The 25,712-nt window shown below is 58.7% G+C and overlaps 4 protein-coding genes across 6 annotated transcripts in view; 1 reads left to right on the forward strand and 3 right to left on the reverse strand.

Annotated features, from left to right (window-relative positions):
- ADGRA2 (adhesion G protein-coupled receptor A2) overlaps positions 1 to 1,305 on the forward strand; it is a 20,895-nt gene extending 19,590 nt beyond the window's left edge. Inside the window, exon 20 of the mRNA XM_039715515.1 lies at positions 126 to 1,305. Within this exon, the coding sequence (XP_039571449.1) occupies positions 126 to 1,305 (1,180 nt within the window). The remainder of the gene's footprint in view (positions 1 to 125) is intronic.
- Positions 1,303 to 7,122, reverse strand: BRF2 (BRF2 RNA polymerase III transcription initiation factor subunit). The gene is made up of 4 exons (XM_039716644.1): positions 6,948 to 7,122; positions 6,287 to 6,346; positions 5,358 to 5,679; positions 1,303 to 4,555 (listed from the first exon to the last, which is right to left on the reverse strand). The coding sequence occupies exons 1-4, from the start codon at positions 7,099 to 7,101 to the stop codon at positions 3,214 to 3,216; spliced, it is 1,878 nt and encodes a 625-aa protein (XP_039572578.1). The 5' UTR covers positions 7,102 to 7,122; the 3' UTR covers positions 1,303 to 3,213.
- A 1,185-nt stretch (positions 7,123 to 8,307) lies between these two features.
- RAB11FIP1 (RAB11 family interacting protein 1) lies at positions 8,308 to 22,003 on the reverse strand. Its single transcript, XM_039715525.1, has 6 exons — positions 21,919 to 22,003; positions 20,381 to 20,765; positions 16,859 to 17,301; positions 15,910 to 16,684; positions 11,635 to 11,740; positions 8,308 to 10,775 (listed from the first exon to the last, which is right to left on the reverse strand). Exons 1-6 carry the CDS (start codon positions 22,001 to 22,003, stop codon positions 10,557 to 10,559), a joined length of 2,013 nt encoding a protein of 670 aa, XP_039571459.1. The 3' UTR covers positions 8,308 to 10,556.
- On the reverse strand, positions 21,786 to 25,060 carry ADRB3 (adrenoceptor beta 3). 3 transcript variants are annotated; one of them, XR_005628376.1, is made up of 3 exons: positions 23,694 to 25,059; positions 22,644 to 22,828; positions 21,787 to 22,461 (listed from the first exon to the last, which is right to left on the reverse strand). XR_005628376.1 is itself a non-coding variant. In XM_039716894.1 (2 exons), exon 1 carries the CDS (start codon positions 24,950 to 24,952, stop codon positions 23,690 to 23,692), a length of 1,263 nt encoding a protein of 420 aa, XP_039572828.1. In that variant the 5' UTR covers positions 24,953 to 25,060; the 3' UTR covers positions 21,786 to 22,828. The 3 variants fall into 3 exon arrangements, 2 of the variants coding, with proteins under 2 accessions (XP_039572828.1, XP_039572813.1); XM_039716894.1 differs by having other exon boundaries at positions 21,786 to 22,828; positions 23,690 to 25,060; XM_039716879.1 differs by having other exon boundaries at positions 21,787 to 22,828.
- Between the last annotated feature and the right edge of the window lie 652 nt (positions 25,061 to 25,712).

Below are 25,712 nucleotides of genomic sequence, written 5' to 3' on the forward strand. Positions count from 1 at the left end.
TTTCCTGAGAATTATCAATATACTGGGGGAAAAAATCACGCAGGCAGCCGGCACAGCTTCACAGAGGGCAGGGGTGCCGAGCAGCTCCGGCCACGGCCCCTCAGAGCCCCTCTCCTCCCGCACAGCTGCTGGCTGGTGTGGCGGCCCAGCCTGGGCGCCTTCTACGTCCCCGTGGCTTTCATCCTGCTCGTCACCTGGATTTATTTCCTCTGCGCCGGGCTCAGCCTCCAGTGCCGACCCTCGCAGCAGAAAGAGCTCCCGGAGCCGCTGGAGCCCCCGCCGCGGCTGGGGGCCACCGGCGACCTCCTGACGGACTCCGGCTCCATCTCGGTGACGCTGAACTCGGGGCCGCCCTGCCCCGAGGGGGACGGTGTGTACTCGCTGCGGGTGCAGTTCTGGGCGCTGCTGGCCACCCACGCCCTCTACGTGGCCCTGTGGACGTTCGGCGCCATGGCCGTGTCCCAGCGCTGGTACCTGAGCATCGTCTTCAGCTGCCTCTACGGCGTCACCGCCGTGGCGCTGGGGCTCTTCATCTTCACCCATCACTGCCTGCGGCGCCGGGACGTGCTCAGCTCCTGGTTCTCGTGCTGCCCGTCGTACCGGAACGCGCTGCCCATGCAGGCGTACGTGCACGCCGGGCTGGGGCCGGAGGACGGCTCGCAGGTCTTCATCGGCTGCGAGCCGGAGGCCGCTCGCTCCGGCGCCTCCTCCTCCTCCTCGCCCAGCAGCGCCGGCTCTGCCGGGGGCCGCTGCAAGCTCACCAACCTGCAGGTAGCCCAGAGCCAGGCGGAGCCGCGGCCGGCGCCCTGCCCGGAGCCGGACGCTGCCGACGGGAAGCCCGCCAGGCACAACAGCAACCTGCACGGCCGCCGGAGCCACCGGGGCAGAACTAAGCCGTGCCGGGACGGGAAGCACCACCGCTTGAAAATGCTGCGGGGATCCTCGGAGCACCCGTCCAGCGAGAGCGGCAGCCTCCACAACAGCCACTCCGAGAGCTACCCCAGCGGCAGGACCAGCCCGGCCAGGGTGCCGCACGACGGGGACGCGGCCCCCAGCCCCTCGGAGGGCAGCGACGGCGGGCGGAGGGTGCCCGACGTGGCCGAGGCTCGCCGGAGGAGCGGCAGCCGGGACAACCTGCGGCCCGGGACGAGCTGCGAGAGGGAGGCGAAGCGGCGCTCGTACCCGCTGAACGTGGGCAGCCACAACGGCGGCCTCAAGGGCAGCAAGTACGACATCAACCTGGCCAGCGGCGACAGCGCGGCCGGCATGAAGACCGGCCTGTGGAAGAGCGAAACCACCGTGTGAGGGTGGCGAAGGACCGACGGCCGCAGCGTTTTCCTCGGGGAGCATCACCCGGTGCACTAGCGGGGATGGGCGGCACGGCCGGGGGCTCCGGTGCCCCCGGGCACAGCACGATGCCGGGCCCACCCATCTCCCCGAGGAGGCTCGGAGCTTCCCGCCGCGGTGGCGGAATTGCAGCCGTGCTTTAATCACTCCCGCATGTCACTTGAGATTGATCCTAAATGCTATTTTATATTCTACAGAGGAAACGTCTATTTTTCAAAGCTATATTATTGAATGTATATATGTATAGACAGAGCCGTAGGTGGCACGAGGGCCCCCTCCCGTGCCACGACTGCAATATTCCCGCCGAGGGACCACTCCAAGTGCCCTTCACGTCCAGGCAGCGCAGCCCCAGCCTGAGCACGCTGCCTCTGGAGGGCAGCTGCTCCCTCTGGAACGTCCCCAGCTGTGCCAGCTGCGCGGGCTGCCTGCTGCCAAAGCCATATTGCAAAGCCAAGCACAAGGTAAGAGGAGCCTCAGCTCCGAGGTGAGGTGATTGTCTGCACTGCTTTAATGCCAGACACTAAAATAAGGGCCAGAAAAGGCTCCAGACACTAAATTCGGTCAGAAAATGCTCCCAGGCCCTCAGAGGCTCAAGCCATGCACTGGGGTGGGCTGGCAGACCTTGCTGCTGCCAGGACTGACCCTCTGTGCCAAAGCACCAAAGAACCAAGATGTGAGAGAGGCCCAGAGCAGCTCTGTGTCCTTAATCCAGGCTTCAAGCTCACAAAATACCTAGGTTTGCTCTTAAGAAGGCAGAGACCATTCTGGGGAGCAGGGACCATTCCTGGGAATGCAAGAGAATGATGCCAAGGAATTCGAGCCCTTCCTTGGACTGTCAAAGGGCTGGAACCTGGATAAGCACTTATTGTTCCCATTGAAAAACAAATCTCCCCTTTTTCCCAGCACACAGGTAAAACAGCCAGGCTGCAGAGAGGCTGCAGCAAAGCAGAGAAGGAAGGTGGGAGCCTGGTGCCTCCCCTGCCCTTTCCAGCCTCCCCTGCCTCACTTTCCCCCGCCTGCAAATGAGTTTTGTAACGTAGCTACCTCCGAGGGGTCGTGGGGCTGGCAGGGCCACGAGCCAGGGGAGGAAAAAGCACTTAGTGGGGACTGGTCTCACCTGGGAACCACTCACCCCACGGGGCTGGGGCACCCCTGGGCTTAACCTGCCACTCCCTGCCTGCCTCGGCTTCTCTGCCCAGTTAAATGTTGAAATATTTCATTGTCCCTGGTGTTTAACACAGTTTAAACCCTTGCTGCAGCTCCTGCAGCCTCCCCAGCCTGGCTGATGCCCCGTGGTTCTATTGCTTGCTGCATTGTGACAGTATTAGAGAAAAAGCTTTGTATTCTTAATTACACTTTGTCTGTTTACAAGCGAATGACATATCAACAGAGCTTCCTGCAATATCCGGGGGGAGGGGAGGGAAATATGCCAAAGAAATGTCTTTAAAGGGGTCTTTTTGCATTTTTATATGAATAGAATGTTTCTAGCAGATATGTTTTGTTTAATATATTAAAGATATGCCAATCTGCCAAGATCTACTGTGATTTCTCTCAGGCTTCATGCTCAAATGCAGCCTGGTCTGCAGTTTTGTGACCCTCACAAAGTCATTCTGCTGAAGAATGAGAAGTCCAAGGTGAGGCTGCCCTGGAAAACCTGGCACCTGCACTTTTATTTACTTAAAACAGAAATGTAACACGACCTGAAGCAGTCACTCCATCCAAAGCCCCATTTTGGTCCAGCACATTAAGGAGGACGCAGCTCCCTCCCCACAGCCTCATTCCCTGCCCCCTGCAGCACAGTCACTCTGTCCCTGCTGGGGTCCACACTTCTGGTCCCCAAATCGTCCCTCTGGGCCAGGGCCACCCTCAGAGCCAGGCCTGGGCCCTGCTGAGGGCGCGGATCTCCTCGGGGCTGCGCAGGTACTGCTCGATCTCGCTGTCTGAGATGGGCTCGTCGCCCGTCACGGCCGCGGCCGCGGCGCTCGGAGCTGCCCGCGGCCTCTTCCTGGGGTGGATGAGGCAGGGGGGCAGCAGGGGCCTCAGGGGGCCCCCACGCTGCTGCTTCCCCACCCAGGGACTGCCCCGCTGCTGTGCCAGCGCAGGAGAGGTGGGGGGAGCCTGGCCTGGGCAGCTCTGGCTTGGGGAGTCCTTATCCAGGGAGCCCTGGCTCACAGAGCCCTGTCCTGGGCAGCTCGGGCCAGGGGAGTCCTTATTCAGGGAGCCCTGGCTCACAGAGCCCTGTCCTGAGCAGCTCTGGCCAGGGGAGTCCTTATCCAGGGAGCCCTGGCTCACAGAGCCCTGTCCTGGGCAGCTCTGGCCAGGGAAGTCCTTATTCAGGGAGCCCTGGCTCACACAGCCCTGAGCTGGGCTGCTCTGGCCGGGAGAGTCCTGGCCTGGGGAGTCCTTATTCACAGAGTCCTTATCCAGGGAGCCCTGGCTTGGGGAGTCCTTATCCAGAGAGCCTGGGTCCACAGAGCCCTGTCCTGGGCAGCCCTGGCTCACAGAGTCCTTGCCCAGGCAGCCCTGGTTCACAGAGTTCTGGCCTGGGCAGTCCTGGCCTGGGGAATCCTTATCCAGGGAGCCCAGGCTCACAGAATTCCGGCCTGGGCATCCCTGGCTGGGGGAATCTTTATTCACAGAGCCCTCATCCAGGGAGCCCTGGCTCAGAGAGCCCTGGCCTGGGGAATCCTTATCCAGAGAGCCCAGGCTCACAGAATCCTGGCCTAGGCAGTCCTGGCTCCCAGAGCCCTGGCACCCCTGGCTCCCAGAGCCCAGGCCCACGTCCTGCTCCTGCCCGTCGTGCTGGCTGAAGGCGCGTTTCAGCAGGAACAGCCGGTGCTGCAGCAGGTCCCCGATGTGCTTCACCACCGTCTTCTTGTCCAGGCGGAAGGCTCGCAGCCAGGAGAGCTGGGAGGCCATTCCCAGCAGGATCTCCAGCAGCTCCCTCAGCCTGAGGCGGGCCGGGGGGGGCAGCTCCACCCCTGCCAGGCGGCAGAACCGTGCCAAGGGGCAGCAGAGGCGCGGGCCGGGCCGCAGCGACTGCCAGGCCAGGAACGCCGCGGCCGTCACCACGGGCACCGGGTGCCGGCCCGTCACCAGCCACGTCTCGCTGGCCAGCTCCACTATGGCCATGGTCCTGGCCAGCAGCTTGTCCTTGTCCTCCAGGAAGGGCGCAGGGACGCTGGCTGTGGGCTGCACCAGCCGGAAGCTGCGGGGGAAAGAGTCAAAGTCAGGGGGAGCCTCGGGGACCTGTCACACACACCTGTCAGTGTCGTGTTTTCTGGGAAAATCATTCAGCAGGATTTCTCTCCTGGGAAGCTGAGAAGCCTCAGAGGAAAAGGGAAATATTATCTCGTTGCTTTTCCTGTGTTTTGCTGCTTTGGAATGTGGTAGGTGATTGTTTGATTGGTTTCATGTGAATTGTTTGGGCAATGATGGCCAAGCTGTGTCAGACTCTGAGGAGAGAGGCAAGAGTTTTCATTATTATCTCTTTAGCCTCCTATCTGCATCCTTTCTGTATTCTTTAGTAGTTTAGTACAGCATTCTTTAATATAATCTAGATCATAAAATAATAAATTCGCCGTCTAAGAACATGGAGTCAGACTCATCATTCCTCACTTTGGGAACCCAGCAAATACAGGACACACCCTGCCCCTGCCATGCTGCTGCTCGTGGGCACCAGGAGGAGTTTCCTTATGGAAAGGGTTCCCAGGCACTGGAATTGCTGCCAGGGAGGGGTGGAGTCCCCACTCAGTGCTCCGGGCTGGGTGCCAGGGTGGGCATCGGGCACAGCTTGGACTGGACAGCCTCAGAGATCTTTTCCAACCTCAGAGATCTGGGATCCCGTGACCCATGGTGCCTCCCTGAGCACCTCTGTGCCCTCTCCAAGCTGAGAATGGGGCAGGATGAGAGAATCACAGCCCAGGTGTGACACGGGAGGGACAAAACCAGCCCAGTGTCACCCCCCAGCCCCTCACCCAGCCAGGACCAGCATGCCAGGGCCCCATCACCTGCTCAGGTGTGTTGTCACCAGGTCTGCCAGGCTCAGGGCGGGCACTGAGAGCCCCAGCTCCTTCTGCAGGCTCAGGAAGACGCTGGCAAACAGCTCCTGCTTGGCGTAGAGCAGGGAGCACACGGTGCCCATGGTCAGGGGCCAGCGGTGCTGCCGGCACGTCACCAGCACACAGCAGCCCCCCAGCAGCTCCTTCTTCTCCAGGCTGACCAGGTGGAAGGCAGGGAGCTGCAGGGCCCTCTGGAAGTAGGACACAGCCGTCTCCTCGAAGGTGGCTGGCAGCTGCAGCACCTTGCAGAGGTCCTGGACCCGCCGGATCCCTGCGGGGAGAGAGGAATTTCTGCTCAGAGGCGTTTGTAGCAGGCTGAACTGCTGCCAGCACAGCCCAGCAAGCCAAAAGGGCTTGTGCATGATATGCACAGATGTTTTATTCAGCTCTGCCCTGAGATTTCAGCACTCACACACACACTTTCTCTCTGCAGGGGCAGGGGCTGACCCTGCTCTCAGGGCAGTACAAAGGTGAGGGTTAATCAGGGAATAGGGAAGGAGTGGCTCAGGGATGTAGGAACAGGGGAAGGAGCCAGTGGGGTCTGACAGCATGGCTCAGGGATGGAGGAACAGGGGAAGGAGCCAGTGGGGTCTGACAGCTTTTTGAGGCAAGCTTCTTGTGTCTCCCTAGACCAGGGAATGCCCCCTCGGGTCACCACAATTATATTATAAAGAAAGCTTCCCTGAAGGATGAACTGAATCAACACAAAAGGACAAAAGCAGGCAGCGCTCACCCAGCCCTGCCCAGCACTGGAGCCCCTCAGGGCAGGTGCTGGATGCAGCACCAGGCTCAGCTCCAGGGGTTTTGGGCCCTTTGTCACCATCAGAACCAGGTGAAACAAGCTGCAGAGGCAGGCAGGGAGGAGGGGGTGCTCTCACCTCGCTGCAGGCAGCGGCTCAGCTGCTCCTTCTGGCCAGTGCTCTGGGAATAGGCGACCTCTGGAAAACAGGGGGGTCAGTCAGTGCTGCAGGGAATCCGGGCACGGGGATCTGGGGCCAGCAGGTGCCCACGGAACCGGGCTGCAGCAATCAGAGCTGTTTGAGGGCGCTGAGTGAGAGCAGCACAGGGGAAAAGGAGCTCTTGGATCTCCTCTGAGCCGGGGATCCCCTCCAGACAGAGCCAGGCTCTGCTGCACTTAAAGCTCCTTTGAGGGCGCTGAGTGAGAGCAGCCCAGGGGAAAAGGAGCTCTTGGGTCTCCTCTGAGCCAGAGCCAGGCTCTGCTGCACTTAAAGCTCTTCTAAGAGATTTCAATGCGATTTTAACCGTGTATTTTAACAATAAGCGATCCCCCAGTTTAAATTTAAATCTCATCACCGGCTCCAAGCCAAACCCTGACCGGGAAATGCCGCGGGTGTGCCCGGGATGGAAAACCCCGCCGGTGTTTGGGGGGATGGAGGCGGGGGACAGTGCTGGCATGGCTCTGGGGGCACTCCGAGACACAGCTCGGGGAGCGCTTCGCTTCTCGGGCCGGCTCGGAGCGGCCCACACGAGCTGCGCACCGTCGGTCCTGCGCCCCCCACCCCGAGCGCGGTGCCGCACCCCGCAGATGCTCCTCGTCGGTGTAGGTGGTGGTGAGCAGCCCCTCGGACAGGACGCAGCCGCAGGCGGCGCAGACCAGCTGCTGCTGCGCGTAGTGCGCGTCCTCCACCAGCGACGCCGAGCCGCACTCGGGGCAGCGGCCCCGCGCCGCCATGGCCGCAGCCGCGCTGGGGGAGCGCCGGGGCGGGCGCACCGCCAACAGCCAATAGCGGCGCAGCCCGCCCCGAGCCCACCAATAGCGGCGCTGCCCGCGGTCCGTCCCCACTCCCGCCCGGCCGCGCCGGCGCCCCTGCACGCTGCGTTCCGGCCACGCCAGTTCCGCGGGGATGCCCCCGGGGGCGGCGGCGCTGGGAGCGAGGGGGGAGCGGGGCCGGGGACAACGCGGCCTCCTCGGCGGGGAACCGCAAAGCACCCCGCCCCTCACGGCCTCCCCCTCCTGCCAGCCCCGCGGCAGTGAGGCCAGCGCTGCCATGAGGGCCCAGCGCCCCTCCCGGGCTGTGGCCGGTCTGTGGCGGTGCTTACGGGAACTCCCGGGGCTGCAGGGGCGGACGAGCCCGTCCGGCAGGTTCCCACACCCCGCGAGGTGCTCAGCAGGAAGCTCCCGGCAGGGATGGAACCAGCCCGGAATGCCCGGAGGATGAGGATGAGCAGAGGCACAAGGAGGGGACGAGGCCCTGCTGAAACTGCTCCTTCAGAACAAAGACACAGCAGTCAGAAATCTGGGTTTAAGGTGTCTTTATCTGATAATTTATCATCCTCTTTACCTTAACTTTATCATCCTCTGGAGGAGCATGAGCAGAGAGGCACAAGAAGGGGACGAGGCCTTTCTGAAACTGCTCCTTCAGAACAAAGACACAGCAGTCAGAAATCTGGGTTTAAGGTGTCTTTATCTGATAATTTATCATCCTCTTTACCTTAACTTTATCATCTTTATCTTAACTTTATCATCCCCTGGAGGATGAGCAGAGAGGCACAAGAAGGGGACGAGGCCTTTCTGAAACTGCTCCTTCAGAACAAAGATACAACAGTCAGAAAACTGGGTTTAAGGTGTCTTTATTTTATCACTTCCTCATCCTCTTTATCTTAACTTTACATTCTTTACCTTATCATCCCCTGGAGGAGGATGAGGATGAGCAGAGAGGCACAAGGAGGGGACAAGGCCCATCTGAAACTGCTCCTTCAGAACAAAGACACAGCAGTCAGAAATCTGTCTTTATCTGATAATTTATCATCCTCTTTATCTTAACTTTTTAATCTTTATCTTAATCATCCCCTGGAGGAGGATGAGCAGTGTCACAAGGAGGGGACAAGGCCCATCTGAAACTGCTCCTTCAGAACAAAGACACAGCAGTCAGAAATCTGGGTTTAAGGTGTCTTTATTTTAGTGTTCCATAAAACCAAGAGGTGTTTGAAAACAAACAGTACCAGGGCTAAAAGCAGAGTACAAACATGCATTAATCCTTCAGTAATAAACAACAGGTTTGATTCTTAAGGCCCTTGAGGATGTAAATGCCAGTCCCCTCACACCAAAGGAAGGCTTTAATAAAAACAAGGTTTGAGGGCTGGGCCAGGCTTTTGGGACAGGAGCCCTGCTCAGCTCAGGCTCCCCCAACACACCCGGCTGGAACTGGCTCAGAAAGGCTGCCAGAGGCTGGCCCAAGTGTTAAGGCTTCATCTCTGCTAAGAGCAGAGCATTATTTATTTTTATGAATAATAATATTATTTATTGCTTTGGTTCTGTGCAGCTCACTCTCCCCCAGAGGAGAAGAAGTCTAAAATACAAGTTTATCAGTGAGGTACAGGATCCTGTGAGCACAGACCCACGGAGGCACGAGGAGGAAACAAATCAATCCTTCATCTTCCTCACTCGAGGAGGCACAGGAGGCAGCAGCAGCTCCAGCAGGGCCAAGCAGCACCCCTCAGAATGAAACCACCACCCAGGCTGCCTGCCCTCAGACAGAGAACACCCTCACTGCCCAAGTAACACTAACATGAGATAAAAGCACCTGGAGTCTTGCAGGACTCTCAGCTCCTAATGCTTGTTTGAGGCCAGGCTGCCCATGAGGGACAGCTCTGCCACTAAAGCTCCAGACTTTGGTAGCAGGAAGAAACGGGAATAAAAAGGTCATTAAATTAACAGCATCTCTTTGATTGTTTTGTAATAAATGTTTACATCTCTGTGCAAATCTATCAAACTGTCCCTCGCTCCAAAATGCAGCATTTGAGACCTCCAGTGGTTTGTGACATTGTAAGCAGACTGCTCACGGGGTGAGAGTCCATCCAGCTGCTCCAGCCCCCCAATAAAGTGCTTTCCTGCAGAAAAATGGAGTTAAAAACTCACTCCTGGGCCAGGAGTGACTCAATAACCCAACCATTTCCAAGGTAGGAGTGTTTATTTCCAGAGAATTAAGGCTGGAAAGCTTTAAGCTTTGGTCCTTGTGAAGTTTTGGTCCTTTGCAGGGCTCCGCTGGTTTTCCAGCTTCCCTCTAAGCCTTTCCTGGGCTCTCCCTACCCTGGCAAATCCCAGATCTGGGTCCCAGGGGTCCCAGAAGGCATCTGGTGGTTTTGCTCTGTGCCGAGGGCTCAGCAAAGCAAGCCCTGGTCACTTTGCAGTGGGGGAGGCTGCGGTGGCTGCTCCTGCAGCCTGAGGGGGTGGAGGCACCCCTGAGAGCCCCAGGAGCTCTGCCCTGTCCAGCACACCTCAGCTGCACAGGCTTTTCCTCAGGCAGGAGCCCCAGTGCAGGGCTGATCACCTTGGAAGGGCTTCAAGGTGAGCCCCAACCCCAAAGGATTTCTGATTCCTCAGTGCAGCGTAGAAATGGTCACTGAGCTCCCACAGGGCACAAGGTGTGAGACCAGGGCTGCCTCTGCCTGCTCTGAACAACCTCCAGAGCAGAAATTTAAGACACTAAGAGAACAATTTCTGATTTAAAATGTACCTTTGGCCTAAAGTCATTGAGGTAAGAACTCCTATGGTAGGAATGTACCGTGAACCTCAATGTCTCCTACTCCAAAAAACCTGAAAACCTTCCCTTGAAGGACTCTTGGGAATGCCCACTTGATGAGATGAACTGAGATTTGGTCAGCTTACAGTCAGCTTTCAGGGCATTAATTCCTTTTAAATTACAGCCCCAATCTGAAGCTGGGCCATCTTTGGACTTCTCCAGTGTAGTTAATTATTATTTTAAAACCAATCTAATCCTCAAGCTCTACTGTACAAGGATTTATATTGCACTACAACTTCAGATGTGGAAAGGAAAGTAACTGATCTCTAAAAGCTGCTACAAAACAAAACCATTTAAAAAATTCTTCCTAAAGGATCATCAGTGCCTTGCTGGGAAGCAAAACACATCAAAAACCCTCCTCCTTCCCATCACAACCAGCCTTGGGATTAATGCCTGACCTTCCCAAATAATGGGAAGAAACCAAAAAATAAAAACCAAAATAAATAAGGTGAGACTTCATTACAACACCTGATGGAACTATTAATCAATCTGAGGGTTGCTCAAGGCAGAAAGAGGAAAAGGTCATTTTCTGTGAGCAGCACAACCAGCTCCTCCCCCTGCCCTGGGGGGGTTCAGTCCTTGCCCACCGACACCCCCAGACCCTTCACATCTTCCCAGCTTTTTTGTTGCCAGCCATGGGAACTCGGAGGATGTTTGGGGTTTCTTCCATGACTCTGACCAGCAGGTTGTCGATGTAGTCCTCGAGCTCCCGCACCTGGAGGTCCTTCCTGGTGATGGTGTCCTTCTGCTTCAGCACCAGCTGGATCAGCTCGTCGTGTGTCAGCTGAGCATAGGCATAGGCAGGGTCTGAGGGATCGTATTTCTTGGGAGGGAGGGAGGGAAGGCAGGGTCAGAGCAGGCACAGCACATTCCAAACCAGACACACAGAGCAGCACGGTGACAGCTGCTGCCAAACAAACCTGGGAAAGCTCAAACCAGCTGCTTAAATGCACACTGGGAAAGCCAATTTCGGGTTAAACAGCAAGAAACACCCACCCAGGCCTTTGCTGTTTCATCCTATTGCTTTGAAAAATCTGTTTTTAACCCTCAAGCAGCATGAGAGGTACTGGGCAGCTTCTGCTGACCCCTCCTGCTCCCAGAACACTGCCCAGGCAGGGAGTGTGAGTACAAGAGGCTCCTGTGGGGCATCTCACACAGCTCAGGTGCCATCAGAACACCACAACACCCCCTGCAAGATCTGAACCCCTTGAAACAGCAGCGTGTCAGTCTGAATCACTCAGCTCCCATCCTCTCACCAGGAGGAGGCACTGCTGTCATTTCCGTTCTAACTTCCCTATTTCCCAAAAAAACCCTGGCAGAGCATAAGGGGACCCGTGGTTTTCCCTGCTGAGCCAGGGATGCTCCAGCCTGCCAGGGAAGCTGTGCCTCAAGCCTGGAGGTCTCTCTTGAGGCCAGGATTATGCTGAAAGCTCCTGTCAATCCCACTGCTGACCCAACTGCATGATTGTGCTCCAAGGAAGTGGCTGTGCCTGAGAATCTTCCCCACAAAACATGAGCCACAGCTCTATTTTTAGGTCAGTCTGCAAGAAAATAAGCATTTAAAGACTGCTCCCACTCTTGGGGGCTGACCAAAAGGATGTTCATGTCCCAGTTATCTGGAATACACAAACTCTTCAAATCAATCAAAGCTTGGGCAGTGAAAGTGCCACTTCCCTCCATACCTTCACACTCATTTCCAGCAGCTTTTCATTCATGGTGCTGATGACATTCAGGTTCTTGCTCTGAGGCTTGTTTGCCATGGCATTCATTGGCTTCACAGGATGGAGTCTGCAACAGGAAAAAAAAAAGAGTGCTGTTGTTCAGGCAGAAGAGGTAACAGCAGCATGGCACAGATCTTTAGACTGGGAACAAATACAGCAAGAAATTGGGGATGATTCCCTCCCTGCTCTATCTCCTGAAAGAAAAGAGATTCAGCTTCAGGAAGACAAGGTATTTCAGAGTATTTTCCAGTTCTCTACTATCTTTACTGACTTAAGGCATTGGAGATAAAGCAGCAGCAGGAAGGGAAATACATCCTGTGTGTGTCATGGAAGAAAAGCCAGGTCAGGCTACACGAGGAGACAGAACACAGGGCAGCTACTCTGATCCCTCAGAAACTGGTATTTCAGCCTGACTTTCCTAATCAGAACATATTTGTGATCTTACAACATACCAAATACTTCTGCTGTCCTGAGACAAGTGCTAGGCCTTGTCCAATCTGAACTGACACCACCAGCTGTGAGAAGTGCTGTCATTATTGGCCTGCACAGGTCTTACAGCACCAATTTTAACACAGAATCAAAATTTAACTTCTACTCCAGCAAACACTGGCCCAGGGGTGCCCTAGAGCCCAGGCAGAGCTCTGCAGGTGAAGTCTCAAAGGCTGACAGGTCAGTGGCACCACTCCCACCGAGCAGGAGCTGCAGCAGTGGTGGTGATGCCTGAGGAGCCCACTCAGGCAGGAAATGAAGCAGTTACCAGGTGTCCCTCCTCCCTGTCTGACAAACAGCTCAGCCCCAGCCTTTCTGCCAGTGGGATGAATGACTCCATTCCCCCTGCACCTTCCCTAAGAGCTGTGAGGAGCAGCTGCTCCCCTGGGCACCCTGAGGAGCTGCACAGACCCTCCTGGAGTCAGCAGCAACCCCGCAGTGGGTGACAGCAGCCAAGCCCTGACAAACCCAGAGGAAATCAGGGCTGTCCTGGCCTGATGCAGCAGCCTCAGGGACAGATCTGCACCCAGAGGGCAAAGCAAAGCTCACAGTGCACGGAGGTACCTGCTGGGATCCCCACATGCCTCACCTGTGCTGGGGAGACACGGTTTCAGCACCCCGAGGGGTTTGCTTAGGGAACGTTTCAGAGGGTGAAACCCGTGCCTGGAGGAGTTTCTTCTTGCCCGAATTTCCCGCTTTATCTGCGAAGCCCTCGGCTCTCGGAGACTCTGCTCTACGACTCGGGGTGTCAGAGAGAAGGGAATGAGAGGAAGAGAAGGGCTGGCAAGGACTTGACAGGGAGGAAGAGAAAGCAGAAGGCTCAGAGAAGTCACGCTCTGCACGCTCCTCAGCGCCTGCACTCCTTTCCAGCTCCTGTTTCTCAAAATGACTGTCACACTCCGTGGAATGAGATGTCACACCTAAGCCTGAGTCAGCTCCCTGCACACAGACCCTGGGAGCACCCACTGCAGCAGGCAGCACAGCCAGGCTCCCTGGCTCACAAGCACCAGGAATGGCTCCTGCTCCTCCTCCTGGAGCAGCCGGGATCACAGGGGCTGCATCAGAGCTATCAGAGAGCTCTGGCTGTTCTCCATGCAAAGGTGTCAAACCTCGGGGCTGCTCTCCATTCCCTAGAACACCTTTGTCACCTGCAGTGGCCCCACAGCTGTCCTGGCAGTCCCCCAGCAGCTCATCATCAGAGCCTCCCTCCGGGATCACAGGAAGACCGGCCAGTGCCGAGCCCCGGTCCCCGGGAACAGGAACTGCAGACCTGACATTTGTGAGACTGACACACAAACCATCACCACCCGCCTTTCCTAAAGGCCTGCCACTGTTCTTACCTCTGGGTGCCACTGCAGGGGTGACAGTCCCCAAGGAGCCCCCTTGAGGGAGGCACCCAGGAGCAGCTGCGGGCTCAGGGAACGGGAGCCCTGGTGTGGATTTTACACCTTCCCCTGAAGCAGGAACATCAGCCCTCAGCTCAGCCCGGGGAGGGGCTGGGGATTTCCTCAGCAGCACAGCCAGTCGTGGGGCTGGCTTTGGGGGCACAGGGACCTCACTGCCAGCCCTGCCTGGATCCCCTTCCCCAGGGGACACCATGCAGGCTCTCGGTGTTGCTGGGACCTGAGACAGTGGCTCATTTCCAGCAGGTGGAGGTGCCTGGGGCTCTAACCTGGGCACACATTCTGCCCACTGCTTTCCACCACAGGTCTCCTGCTCATCTCTGAGCTCGCTCTGGGGGGATTGTGCTTGGTCAGCCTCTGGCACAAGGCTGTCACTGCACTTGGAGAGAGACACAACACCTTTGCCACCCCTCGTGCAGGCCTCAGTGCTCCCAGCAGTGACCCCCACAGCTGTTCCATCCCTGTTCCAGGTGGGATGAGAGAGCTCTGTTGATGGGTCACCCCCTGCTCCCAGCTCACCCCCAAACCCTGCTGGCTCTCCTGCTGCCCCTGAACTCATCTGTAACCTCCCACTGGAATCCAGGGGCTGCTCTCCACCTTCCTGCCCACACACACCCACATCACCTGATGGAACACCCTGCCATTCCCCAAGGACAAAGGACACAGATTTCCCACGGCCTGGCTTGCTGCTTTCCAAAGAACCCTCAGGCTGAAGCTGGGCAGAATCCCAGTGTGGCTCTGGAGCCAGCCCAGAGGGGCCAGCAGGGGGGCCAGACAAGGTGCCCAGAGGGTCTAGCACAGCTGTGACATCACTGGTTAAAGCCACATGTGCAGAGCCCCCTGAAGCACCACGAGCAGGGTGTCCTGCAGAGGAACAGTCCTGCCCACCAGGAAGGCAGGAAGGGCAGGAACCATCCTGGGAACCTGGCACTGCCTGCGCCCCACGCTTGGGCACGAAGGGATTGTTGGCATTGAAAGGACAGCCAGAGGGGACAGAAGGTGTGCGTGGGCCAGAGAGACCCTGGGAAGCCTCAGAGCCCTCAGGAGCCTGCCCCCAGTCAGCAGCAAAAGGATTCTTGCCCCTGGCAGACACCTGCCCAGGAAGAGGCACTTTGGGAACAGAGGCTGCAGGGTGATGGGGTGAAGGGAAACGGGCGGTGCTGTCGGGATCCAGGGCTCTGGATGCCCTGTCCCACTCAGGACTAAAGGGGTTCTTGTCATTCCAGAGCTCTGCAGCAAAAGCAGGAGAAGTGAGAGAGGCAGGAGGACTAGTGATGTTTTCAGAGTCTGGCACTTGGACTGCCTGCCCCACTTCAGAAATAAAAGGATTATTGGCACTGCTGATACGGTGCACAGAGAGAAAAGCAGGGAGGGGGTCAGGTGCAAGAGTAGGAAGCGTGGCTTTGGGTTCCTCCTCTGGAGACAGGCCCAGTCTGCAAAAAGGGACAAAAAACTCGCATGTCACTTGCAGATGCAACACGAGGCAGGAACAGACAAGCTTTAGCACCAGCCTCCATCAGCTCTGCCACTGGAGATGAGCTGTACCTTAAAGAGACCTCAGAGAGAGGTCCCCTTGTCTGTGAGACTTCACATCCTTAATTTCACCTTTACCAAGCACTGGGCTTATGTCAGAACTCTCCTACTGCAGAGCTTGGTTTTGCTGCTTTAAGCACTGCCTCTTTGCACCCCAAGCAGGTTTATTAGTATGTAAAACGCTGCACAGGCAAGAAACTCAAACTTGAGAAGCACTGAAAATGAGGAGTTAGGCACAGACACAAAACACAGCCTTATTAGTAGGGCACACCTATATATATAATAAACCCCATACACAATTTATATATTTGTATGAAGGATAAAGGAGCAGAATTTCCAAAAAAACCTTGTGTACAAATCCACACAAGGTCCCTCTGTGCTGCTGTGAACGATGCCAAAAGCAGAAGGGCTACAGGGCCACCCTTTGGAAGACCAAAGCCAAGTAGGGAAGAGGAAAGCAGAGACGTTAGAACGGGCATTTCAGACCCTGGGGAGGCTGCAGCCACACAGCTCAGACAGAGTTAGTTTGTGCAAGACAGCCAGCAAGAAAATTCACCCCTTCAGCACCTGCACAGGTGCCTCCTGCACTAGAGAACCACCACTGCAGCATCACTTACAAGGAGCACCCCTACATCCATCTTTTTTTCACACTGAGGAAGAACCTGGGAGTTGTTCTTTGCTAACAAAGCCACCAATGCTAGCATAAAACCCACAGGTACCCAGAGAGCAGCACCTGAGCCCAGGTGTGGCAGACACAGCCCGCTGCCACCAGCATTGCCCACCCCAACTCCTGCCAGCAGCTGGGACCCACCTGGGTTTCACAGCTTTGGTCTTGGCCGGCGCAGCTTTCTCAGGTTTCTGTTCCTCCTCCTTGGTTGTGAGGGCCTCCTCTGCGTGGTGGGAGTCTCCTGAGGGGCTCCTTCTGCCCACATCTGCTGGGGCTTCAGGGCATTTGGCCTCCTCTTCACTCTTCTCTTCTGGAATTGTATTTTCCTCACTCTGCAGGGTCCTGTCGGGAATAATCTCAGCATCACTGGGCTTCACCATTTCCTTCTTCCCAGTGACCAGGGAGAGCAAGGCAGACTTTTTGTGGTCTGGTTTTTTGGTCTCTCTAACAACCTCGATGCTTGGTGGAACGCTGGTGTCCAGGTGCTCCTCACTGCTGAGCAGTTTGTATGATGGCAAAGTCATGGACTTGAAGGTCTCCAAGGATGTGGACCCAGAGAATGCCTGCCCAGGAGAGGTTCTCCCCATCTCTTCAGGTGATTTAGTGGACCTGGAGAAGAGATTTTCCTCTGAAGCAAAGTGCTGCTTCCTCCTGAGGTTGTGAGGAGAGGGGGAGGAGGTTGGAGTCTTGTCCTTCGTCGTGGTCTCTTCCATATAAACGTGACTGCCATTGATGCACAGACTAGACTTGGACACGGGATCGTTTTTGGATTTAAGGCCACTGAACAAAGACAGCCCATCCTTTTTGGTGTGGTTAGTGGTGCCCTGGGTTAGCTGCCTACTGTCCAAAAAGGCTGGTTTACGAGATTTGAACAGAGGAGAAGGAGCTGGCTTCTGTGCTGGCACACTTTCAAAGGATCCTGGAAAAGAAAACAGGGAGAAATTGAAGATGCAAGAACAACCTTTTCTCTGACACTACAGCAGCCTCAGTGCCAGCAGGGACCTTCTGTGGATTTGTTCAGAAAGGAGAATTTAACCAGCGCTGTGAAAAGTGTAAAGAACCCTTTGGGGGAAGGTTTTGTGCCAACACTCACGTTCTGAGACAGGAGAGGTCTCGGGCTCCTCCTCATCCCACTGCGCCTGGAAGTCGCTGGGCCGCAGCCGAACCCTCTGGGTGGGGGGCTGCTGAGTGGGCAGCACTGACATGGACTGGGACAAGGATGTCTTCTGCAGGCCAGGCTTGGAGAACAGCGCTTTGAACTTGGATTTCTTCTTCTCCTTCTCCACTGCCTCATCCTCGCTGTCAGCAGGGGAGTGGGAGGTGCTGGGGACGATGGCCGAGGCCGTGTCCGAGAGGCCACTGCTCCTCTTGCCCTTGAGCTTGTCTTTGAGCTTCCCAAAGGGAGAGCGGGGCTTGTCCTTCATGGACAGGTCAAACATGCTGGCTGTCATGTTGCTCCTCATGAACTGGATGTCCACCTCGATCTCCCCTCTCTCCTTTTCCTTCTTCCCTGGTTTGGAGTGAAGCTTGTACCACCTGCAGCAACAGGGAGATTTCTTTAACCGCCGGTAATTGAGAACACAGAGGGTGCTTATGGCTGAAAAATCAAATCAGCCCACAGTGTAGGAAAAGAAAGACTTTAATCTTATGGTGACGTCATGGTCACGGCCCCAGGTGCCAAAGAAAACACTCCTTATCGTAAACAGAAAGTTATTAATAAGATTTGCTTTAAAACCAGATCAGGAAGGGTTAAAAAAAAGGAGAAAAAACAGAGGCACGACGTGGAATTCTTGTATTTCAGCTCAGCCGCTCTCCTCTGCCCTTTCATCTCTCCTCCTGACACTGGCAGGGGCCACAGCTTTGAAGTGGAGTGAGAGCAGCAGCCTCAGAGCTGCACAGGCGTCCCACGCCCTCATACCTTTCATTCCAGCTCCTTAATGCCTCCTAAGCCCAGGAACCCCTAATCAACAGCAGAGAGCCAACCCCAGCCTCCCAGACCTCGGGGATTTCCACTCCCCTCTCCAGGCTCGTGACTGGCACACACCAGGAAGGGCACTGCTCAGCCAGAGCCTTCTCCCTCCCCAACAAGCTCTGTGTGGGCAGTGCCCAGGGCATCCCAAACCACAATCCCACCACCCACACACCCTCAACCACCCCTCGGTGACACTCAAGCCACATCTGAGCCAGCACAGCACGCCAGCATGGTTTCATTTGTTGGTGGAACCGCAGCATTCCCGACCCCACAGGACCCATAGGGAAGGGCTGCCTGGAAATTGCTTTGTTTCTTCCTCCTCACCAGCTGGAATGGGAAAATAAAGGCAGCAAACAGAGCATGCAAATGTGCCCTGCCATCAAATTTGCACTTCAACCTCCAAAGGTATGCTGGAAGCAACAAAAGAGAACGGGAAAAGGTGATTTGCTCCAGAGAAAATTCAAAACTAATGGGGATAACTGAAGGAGGTGGATTCAGGAATCTGCTGCAGACACTTCAGAGGGAAATGAGGAAGAAATTCTTCCCTCTGAGGGTGGCGAGGCCCTGGAGAAGCTGTGTCTGTCCTGTCCCTCCGAGTGTTCAAGGCCAGGTTTGGAGCAATGGTCTAGTGGAAGCTGTCCCTGCCCAGGGCAGGGGGTGGAACAGGATGGGCTTTAGGGTCCACTCTGGGATTCTGTGACTCTAAATGAACAGCTGAGGGACATTCAGGTGCTCTGGCTTGGGCTTAGAAGACACCCAGAAAAGGGCATTTATCAGGAGACCGAGGTTTTGCCCAGTGCCTGGAGCTGCAGCAGCCTGGGGATCACAACCCCTTTGCCTTTAACTCGAGTCAGCACTGTTTTGTTGGGCTTTTTGTTCCAAAGCTGTGATTTCCAGGAGCATCCTGTGCTCGCAGGGCTTCAGTGCCACAACTGATCCTGGGCAAACACCGTGTTCAGCAAAGGCAGCTCAGCCCCAGCTGAAAGCAGCACCCTGGGGGTGGCTGGAAGGAAATCACAGACTGACAATCCCCAAACCACAAAAAAAATCTCATTAGTGGCATTTATGGTGTTAGAAAGCACTTGTCAATCATCATCTATCTATTTTCCAATAAAACTGGCTACACATCACCATGGCAGCAGGCTTCAAACAGGAAACCGAGGGCTGCAAACAACTGAAAACATGAGAAACTTCCCCAGGAGCAGCAAAGCTCTGCTTTCCTTTTTTCTCCCCCTCAATTTTCCTCTGCCCAGACACAAAGGAACGCGCCCGGGTGCCTGAGGCACCGGCCCTGAGCTCTGCTGACCAAGAGGCTGCAGTGTAAACACAGCCAGAGTCTGACACAGCCCTAATGAACCCGCGGCCTAATTAAGCCCTGACAAGCGGGACGGCGCTCAGGTGAGGCAGGGGAGGAAGGTGACTCACCAGCACATTACAAGGCTGCTGACTCCCAGCAAAACCCTCCCGGGCACCACCCCTGGGTTTCACCGTGCCCGTGTTTGTGTTCAAAGCAGCGAGTGTGACACAGAGCTGGCGCTGGGCAGGAGCGGCCCCGGCTCCCAGTCAGCCCCTGGAAGGTGGAATTATCCACCCTGACACGCTTCAAAAGTGTTTGTTAGCAAAAATAAATAACCTGGTCCCTGCTGGAAGGAGGCAGCACTGTGAGGATGTCAGGTTTCGGGGGGCAGGCTGGCTGTTTGCTCTGTAGTGGCAGCACTCACACAGAAACGTTTGGAAATCAAACCCAAGGACCAGGCAGGACTGGCTGGAACAGCGCTCTCCAGACCCCCAGCCATGGGGGCTCAGAGGGCTCACCTGCTCCAAGGGGTCACCCCGTGGGGCTTCAGGGGTCCCTGTGTCCCCCAAGAGTCCCCCAGCACTACCCTGGGGCACGGAGTGAGCCCCAGGCTGCGGGACACACAGATTACCATGGGGACACACGGACTCCTTGAGGACACACGGACTCCATGGGGGCACACAGACTGCCATGGGGGCACAGGAACTCCTTAGGGGCACACAGACTGCCGTGGGGACACATGGACTCCGTGGGGACACGGGGACTGCCATGGGGACACACGGACTGCCATGGGGACTCCATGGGGACGCACAGACTGCCATGGGGGCACGGGGACTGCCGTGGGGACACACGGACTCCATGGGGACTCCATGGGGACACACAGACTGCCATGGGGACACACGGACTGCCATGGGGACTCCATGGGGACACACAGACTGCCATGGGGACACACGGACTGCCATGGGGACTCCATGGGGACACACAGACTGCCATGGGGACACACAGACTGCCATGGGGGCACGGGGACTCCTTGAGGACACAGAGGTCTCCCCCGTGCCTGAGGAACACAGAGATTTCCACCAGGAACAGGGACATCATCCCACGGGGGACTCCCCACAGCATTCCACCCCCGAAGGGCACAGAGCTACCCCTCACTGTCCCCTGGGGCACAGGATCCCCCTCAGACCTCCGAGGGCCGCACAGCTCCCCTCACACCTCTCCGTGACCCCCCCAAAACCTCCTCAAGACCCGGAGGGGCCTCTCCATCCCCCTCCCCGGCACACAGCAGCCCTCACCCCGCTCTGCCCGAGGGTGCCCATCCCCTCCCCGGAGCGCCCCGGTCGCACCTGGTGTGCCGCCGGCCCCCATCGTCCCTCAGCGCGGCCAGCTCCACCTCGGCGCGGCCCAGGAACTTGTCGGCGCCGGCCAGGGCGCGGTGCAGCACCGTGAGGCGCAGCTTGGCGGGCGGCGGCGGCAGCTCGAAGGTGGCCTCCTCCCGCCACAGCGGCTCGCCGCGGCACCGCTCGGCCACCGACGTGCGGAACTTGTCGCGGCCCAGCGCCATCACGGCGTACGCGTCGCTGCCGCCCGCCGCCGCCTTGGCGCGCAGCCCCCGCGCCCGCAGCACCGTCACCCGCGCGTGGGTGGGCGCCCAGCCCGGCGGCGGCGGCGGGAGCGCCGCCCCGCCCCTCTCGCGAGAGCGCGCGGAGGGCGGGGCCGGAGGGGCGGGGCCTGGGGGACAGGTGAGTGCAGGTGAGTGCAAGTGATACAGGTGTGTGTGTACAGGTGTGTACAGGTGAGTACAAGTGATACAGGTGGGTGTGTACAGGTGTGTACAGGTGAGTGCAGGTGATACAGGTGTGCGTGTACAGGTGAATATGTACAGGTGATACAGGTGTGTGTGTGTGTGTGTGTGTACAGGTGAGTGCAGGTGTGTACAGGTGTGTACAAGTGAGTGCAGGGGTGTGTGTACAGGTGAGTGTACAGGTGTGTGTGTACAGGTGAGTGCAGGTGAGTGTGTGTACAGGTGAGTACAGGTGTGTACAGATGAGTGTACAGGTGTGTGTACAGGTGTGTGTGTACAGGTGAGTACAGGTGAGTGCAGGGGAGTGTGTGTACAGGTGAGTACAGGTAGGTGAGTACAGGTGAGTGCAGGTGAGTGTGTTCAGGTGTGTGTGTGTACAGGCGTGTACAGGTAGGTGAGTACAGGTGTGTGTGTACAGGTGAGTGAGTATAGGTGAGTGCAGGTGAGCGTGTACAGGTGAGTGTGTACAGGTGAGTGTGTACAGGCGTGTACAGGTAGGTGAGTGCAGGTGAGTGTGTACAGGTGAGTGAGTACAGGTGAGTGCAGGTGAGTGTGTACAGGTGGGTGAGTACAGGTAGGTGAGTACAGGTGAGTGCAGGTGAGTGTGTACAGGTGTGTACAGCTGTGTGTGTACAGGTGAGTGTGTGTACAGGTGAGTACAGGTGAGTGCAGGTGAGTGTGTACAGGTGTGTACAGCTGTGTGTGTACAGGTGAGTGCAGGTGTGTGCCGGTCCCTGCGGGGACACCCTGCACCATCCCGGGCGCGGTCCCTGCCCCGAGCCGGGGTTGATTTCCGCGGCACCGGGAGCTGTCAGGGCAGCTCCGCCCGCCCGGCTGCGGGAACCGGGCAGCGCTCGGGGCAGCGCCGTGCCCAGCCCGGCTCTCCCGCCAGCCACGGCCCCAGGACGGGATGGACCCCCCGAACCTCAGGCAGCCCCCCGGGACAGAGCTGGGGGCACCGCGGAGATCCAGAGGTTTATTTCACAGGCAGGGGGACACAAACCGGGATAAACCTGTGCACACACTGTGAGATGAGAATCCACCTCCCGTCCCCCGGGGACACGGGCACCTGTCCCCAACGAGAGGGGGAACTGCCGAGGGGCCCGAGACCATCCCAGCTCGCTGCGTTTGGGAGTGCTCCGTGCTCGGAGCTCTCCTCATTCATCCCCCTGAGCTTCTCCTCTGCTGAAGGCGTCGCTGCGGCTCCTGGATTGAGCTCAGCCCTGGAATGCAGCAGCTGGGGCAGGGATGGAAGTCCTGGGAAGGGCTCGAGCCTGCAGGAGGCTCTTGTCTCCTTCTCGGCAGACTGTCCGAAACTGGCCAAGCCTGGGACAACAGGGTCCTTTGTCCTTCAAGAGGGCAGAGCTGGCAGTCTGCACATCCCACTGCCAGCGTGCCAGGAGCACCCAGATGGGAGCTTGTCCCCTGTCCATACATCCCTGAGGCTGTGCTGCCCCTCGCTGAGCAGCTCCAGGGCTTCTCCCCAGCTCCGGGTCTCCAGCACGAAGGAGCTGGTGCTGTCCCAGGACCACCAGGGAGATCCTCCTCCTCCTCCTCCTCTCCGGGTCGGTGCAGGCTCCTGGCAGCCCCGTCACCCCCGGCGCTGCTTCTGCAACCCCGGCCCTGCAAGGAGAGGGTGCGAGGTGACACAGGGTCACCCAGCGGGCTCGGCTGGGGACAGGGACCCACAGCCGCCACCCCAGCGGGCGCGGGGGGATCCGGGAGCGGCGTGCAGCTCCAGCGAGCCGGCCCGGCAGCAGCACAAGCAGGGTTAAGGGGCTGCGGCCGCGCCGATCCGGACTCACGTGCCCGAAGCCGGGCAGCAGCCACGGGCTGGCCACGGGCTGCGGTCCCCGGGGAGGGCGGCGGCCAAGGCGGGCAGAGGAGAGGCCGGAGCGGCGCTGGCCCGGCCGGGGAAGCGCTCTCCTCCCAGCTCTCGGCTGCTCGCAGTCACTCGGATGGACCCGCGGGAGTTTCTCCGCCAGCAAACCTGAAATGGGAGAGCGCAGGGGTGAGAACAGACCCTCCCACCACGCAGCGCCCAGCACGGGTGAATCCTGCCCAGGAAACACCTCTACCTGCCCATCCCTGGCAGGAAACCTCTCCTGCCCTCAGGCATCAGGAGAGAAACACGGTTAAAATCCACAGTAACCAGAATAACTCCAATTTTGTCATACTAATAAAAAACCCCACCCTGTAACTGGAGGTGTAAATCTGTGTCAGGGTGCCGGCTGGGCAGAGCCACAGCATGGGCATCCCTGCCAGCCCTTGCCAGCCCCCTGCCAGCCCCCAGCAGCCCCTGCCAGTCCCCTGCTCTGTGCGGGCTGCCGGCTCCGGGAGCGCATTTCCCGTCATGGGACCGAGCGGGGTGAAATTAATTCCCTTCCCAGATTTACACCGCTGGAGGGCAAAGCAACCTGCAGAGCCCGGAGTGGCGACGGCAGCCGCAGTGCCTCGCTGGGAAGGGGTCCCCGCGTTTTCCTTCTTTAGCAGCAGAAAGCGGGATGGGGAGGAGAAGGGGGAAATGCCAGGTTTTGGGACACATTCCGGCTCAGCTGGTTGGCTCCCCTGTTCACCAGCCGTGTTTCCTTTACCCAGAAACAGCAGACAGGTCCTGGCGGGACTGGTTGGGACCCCAATTTTGCAGCCCAGTGGAGGAGCCAGAGTTTTAGGGGAACATCAGGGAGCAGGACAGTGGTGCCCAGTCCCACATCCCAGTCCCACATCCCTGCTCCCCCAGCTCTGCACCGCGCCGTCACAGCACAGTCCCAGCACCGATAGCCCCCCAGCCACCCCCCAAAGGGCTGAACCGGACCCCCCGAGCCCCTCCCGAGCAAATGCCTGCAGGTACCTACTCATGCAGCTGGGAGCACAGCGCGGTCTGCGCGCCCTGCAGCCGCGACTCGCCCCGGGGCCGCTGCCGGTGGCCACCGCCCGCGGGCAGAGGAGCCTCCTCTGCTCTGCTGCCGCTGCCCCGAGCCTCGCCGTCCTCCCCGGGGCGCCCGGGGGCCGCCTTGCTGTCCCCTGCGGGCTCCCCCCGGGGGCTGAAGGCGCAGGGGCAGCGCTGCAGGTCCTGCGAGACGGCGTGGAGCCGGCGGTCGGCGCGGCGCGGGCAGCACAGCAGCTTGCGGAAGGCGCTCCTGAAGTCGGGGCTGCGGCAGTAGATGATGGGGTTGAAGGCCGAGTTGATGTAGCCCAGCCAGTTGAGGAAGAGAAAGAGCTGGTCGGGCACCAGCGAGCGGCAGAAGACCTTGATGATGTTGGCCACAAAGAAGGGCAGCCAGCAGAGCGTGAAGACGCCCATGATGATGCCCAGGGTTTTGAGCGCTTTGTGCTCCTTGATGGCCAGCAGGCGGGAGGGTCGCCGGCGCCGGCTGCTCCTGCCCGTGGGGCTGGGGGGCTCCTGCAGGAACCTCACCTTGTCCTTGCCGATGAGCTGCACGTGCCGCGTGGCCACGGCAAAAACCCGCACGTAGACGAAGATCATGACGAGCAGGGGCACGTAGAAGGAGATGGTGGAGGAGACGATGGCGTAGGTGACGTTGGTGACGAAGTCGCAGCAGCGCGGGTCGTCGTAGCAGCGCGCCGCCCGCTCGTCCGCCCCGTCCCTCCACCAGTGGTTCATGATGGGGAGGAAGGAGATGAAGGCAGAGATGGCCCACACCAGGCACACCACGGCCCGGGCCCGGCCCTTGGTCACCAGCGCCTCGTACTGCAGCGGGGAGGTGATGGCCAGGTAGCGATCCACGGCGATGGCGCACAGCGTCTCGATGCTGGCCGTGACACACAGCACGTCCAGCGAGGTCCACAGCTCGCACACCGTCGTGCCGTAGGGCCACTGGCCGCTCAGCAGGATGGTGGCCCCCGGCGGCACCACCAGCAAGCCCATGATGAGGTCGGCGCACGCCAGCGAGGTGATGAAGACGTTGGTCATGGTCTGCAGCCGCGGCGTCTTGGCGATGGCCACGATCACCAGCAAGTTACCGGCCACGGTGACCAGGACGGTGAGGCTGATGGCGGTGCCCAGCAGCCACTGCCGGCCCAGGCTGCCCGCCCCGCTGCAGTTGCCGGAGCCCCCCCAGGCGCTGCCGTTGCCCGCGGGGAGGGGGCTCATCTCGGCCGGGCTGGGGGCACCGGCCCCGCGCCCCGCCGCGCTCCCCGCCGCGCTCCCGGCGCAGCCCTCGGGCCGGACCGGCGGGGCCGGGGCCCCTCCGCGCCGGAGGAGGAGCCTTTAAAGGCGAGGGGCGGCCCCGGGCTGCTCGCTCCGGAGGGCGAGGGAAGGGGAGCGAGCGGCGGCACCTCCTCCTCCTCCCCCCGGACGCGCTGCCCCGGCCCGCCCCGCTCCCCCCCGGTGTCCCCGCCGGACATCTCAGCCTCTCGCCGCGCTCTCCCGCCCTTCCCCGTGCTCTCCATCCCATCCCTGTGCCCTCCAGCCCCTCTCTGAGTCCCCAGTGCCACACGTCTGTCCCTGCTCTCCACACACCATCCCGCTCCTGTCCTTCCCCGTGAGCCCTCAGCCCTCTGTGCTGCCCTCTCCGTGCACCCCTCGCTGTGCTCAGACTCTCCCCGGGCAGGACAGCCTGTCCCTGGTGGGGACAGTGTCACCCCTGTCACCCCCCACCCCGACATCAGCACAGGTGACACAGCTCCACCCAGGTGACGCTCAGGGCCACAGTCACCACTTCGCTCCCACAGTTATTGCCTGAGCCTCCTTCCCAGTGGATGGAGGAGCCCTTTCTTGCCCCCCTTCCTGAATTTCGGGGGTGCTGGTGTTTGGAGACCCCCACCCACACTTCCTGCCCTGCTCACTTGGCACTGGAGAACCCCAAAACTCTGGGAGGCTCCACGGCCCCAGCGCAGTTCCCAGGGCCCCT

This window comes from Passer montanus, unplaced genomic scaffold (genome assembly GCF_014805655.1).
Source record: "Passer montanus isolate IOZ18808 unplaced genomic scaffold, ASM1480565v1 scaffold101, whole genome shotgun sequence".
Classification (NCBI taxonomy): Eukaryota; Metazoa; Chordata; class Aves; order Passeriformes; family Passeridae; genus Passer; species Passer montanus.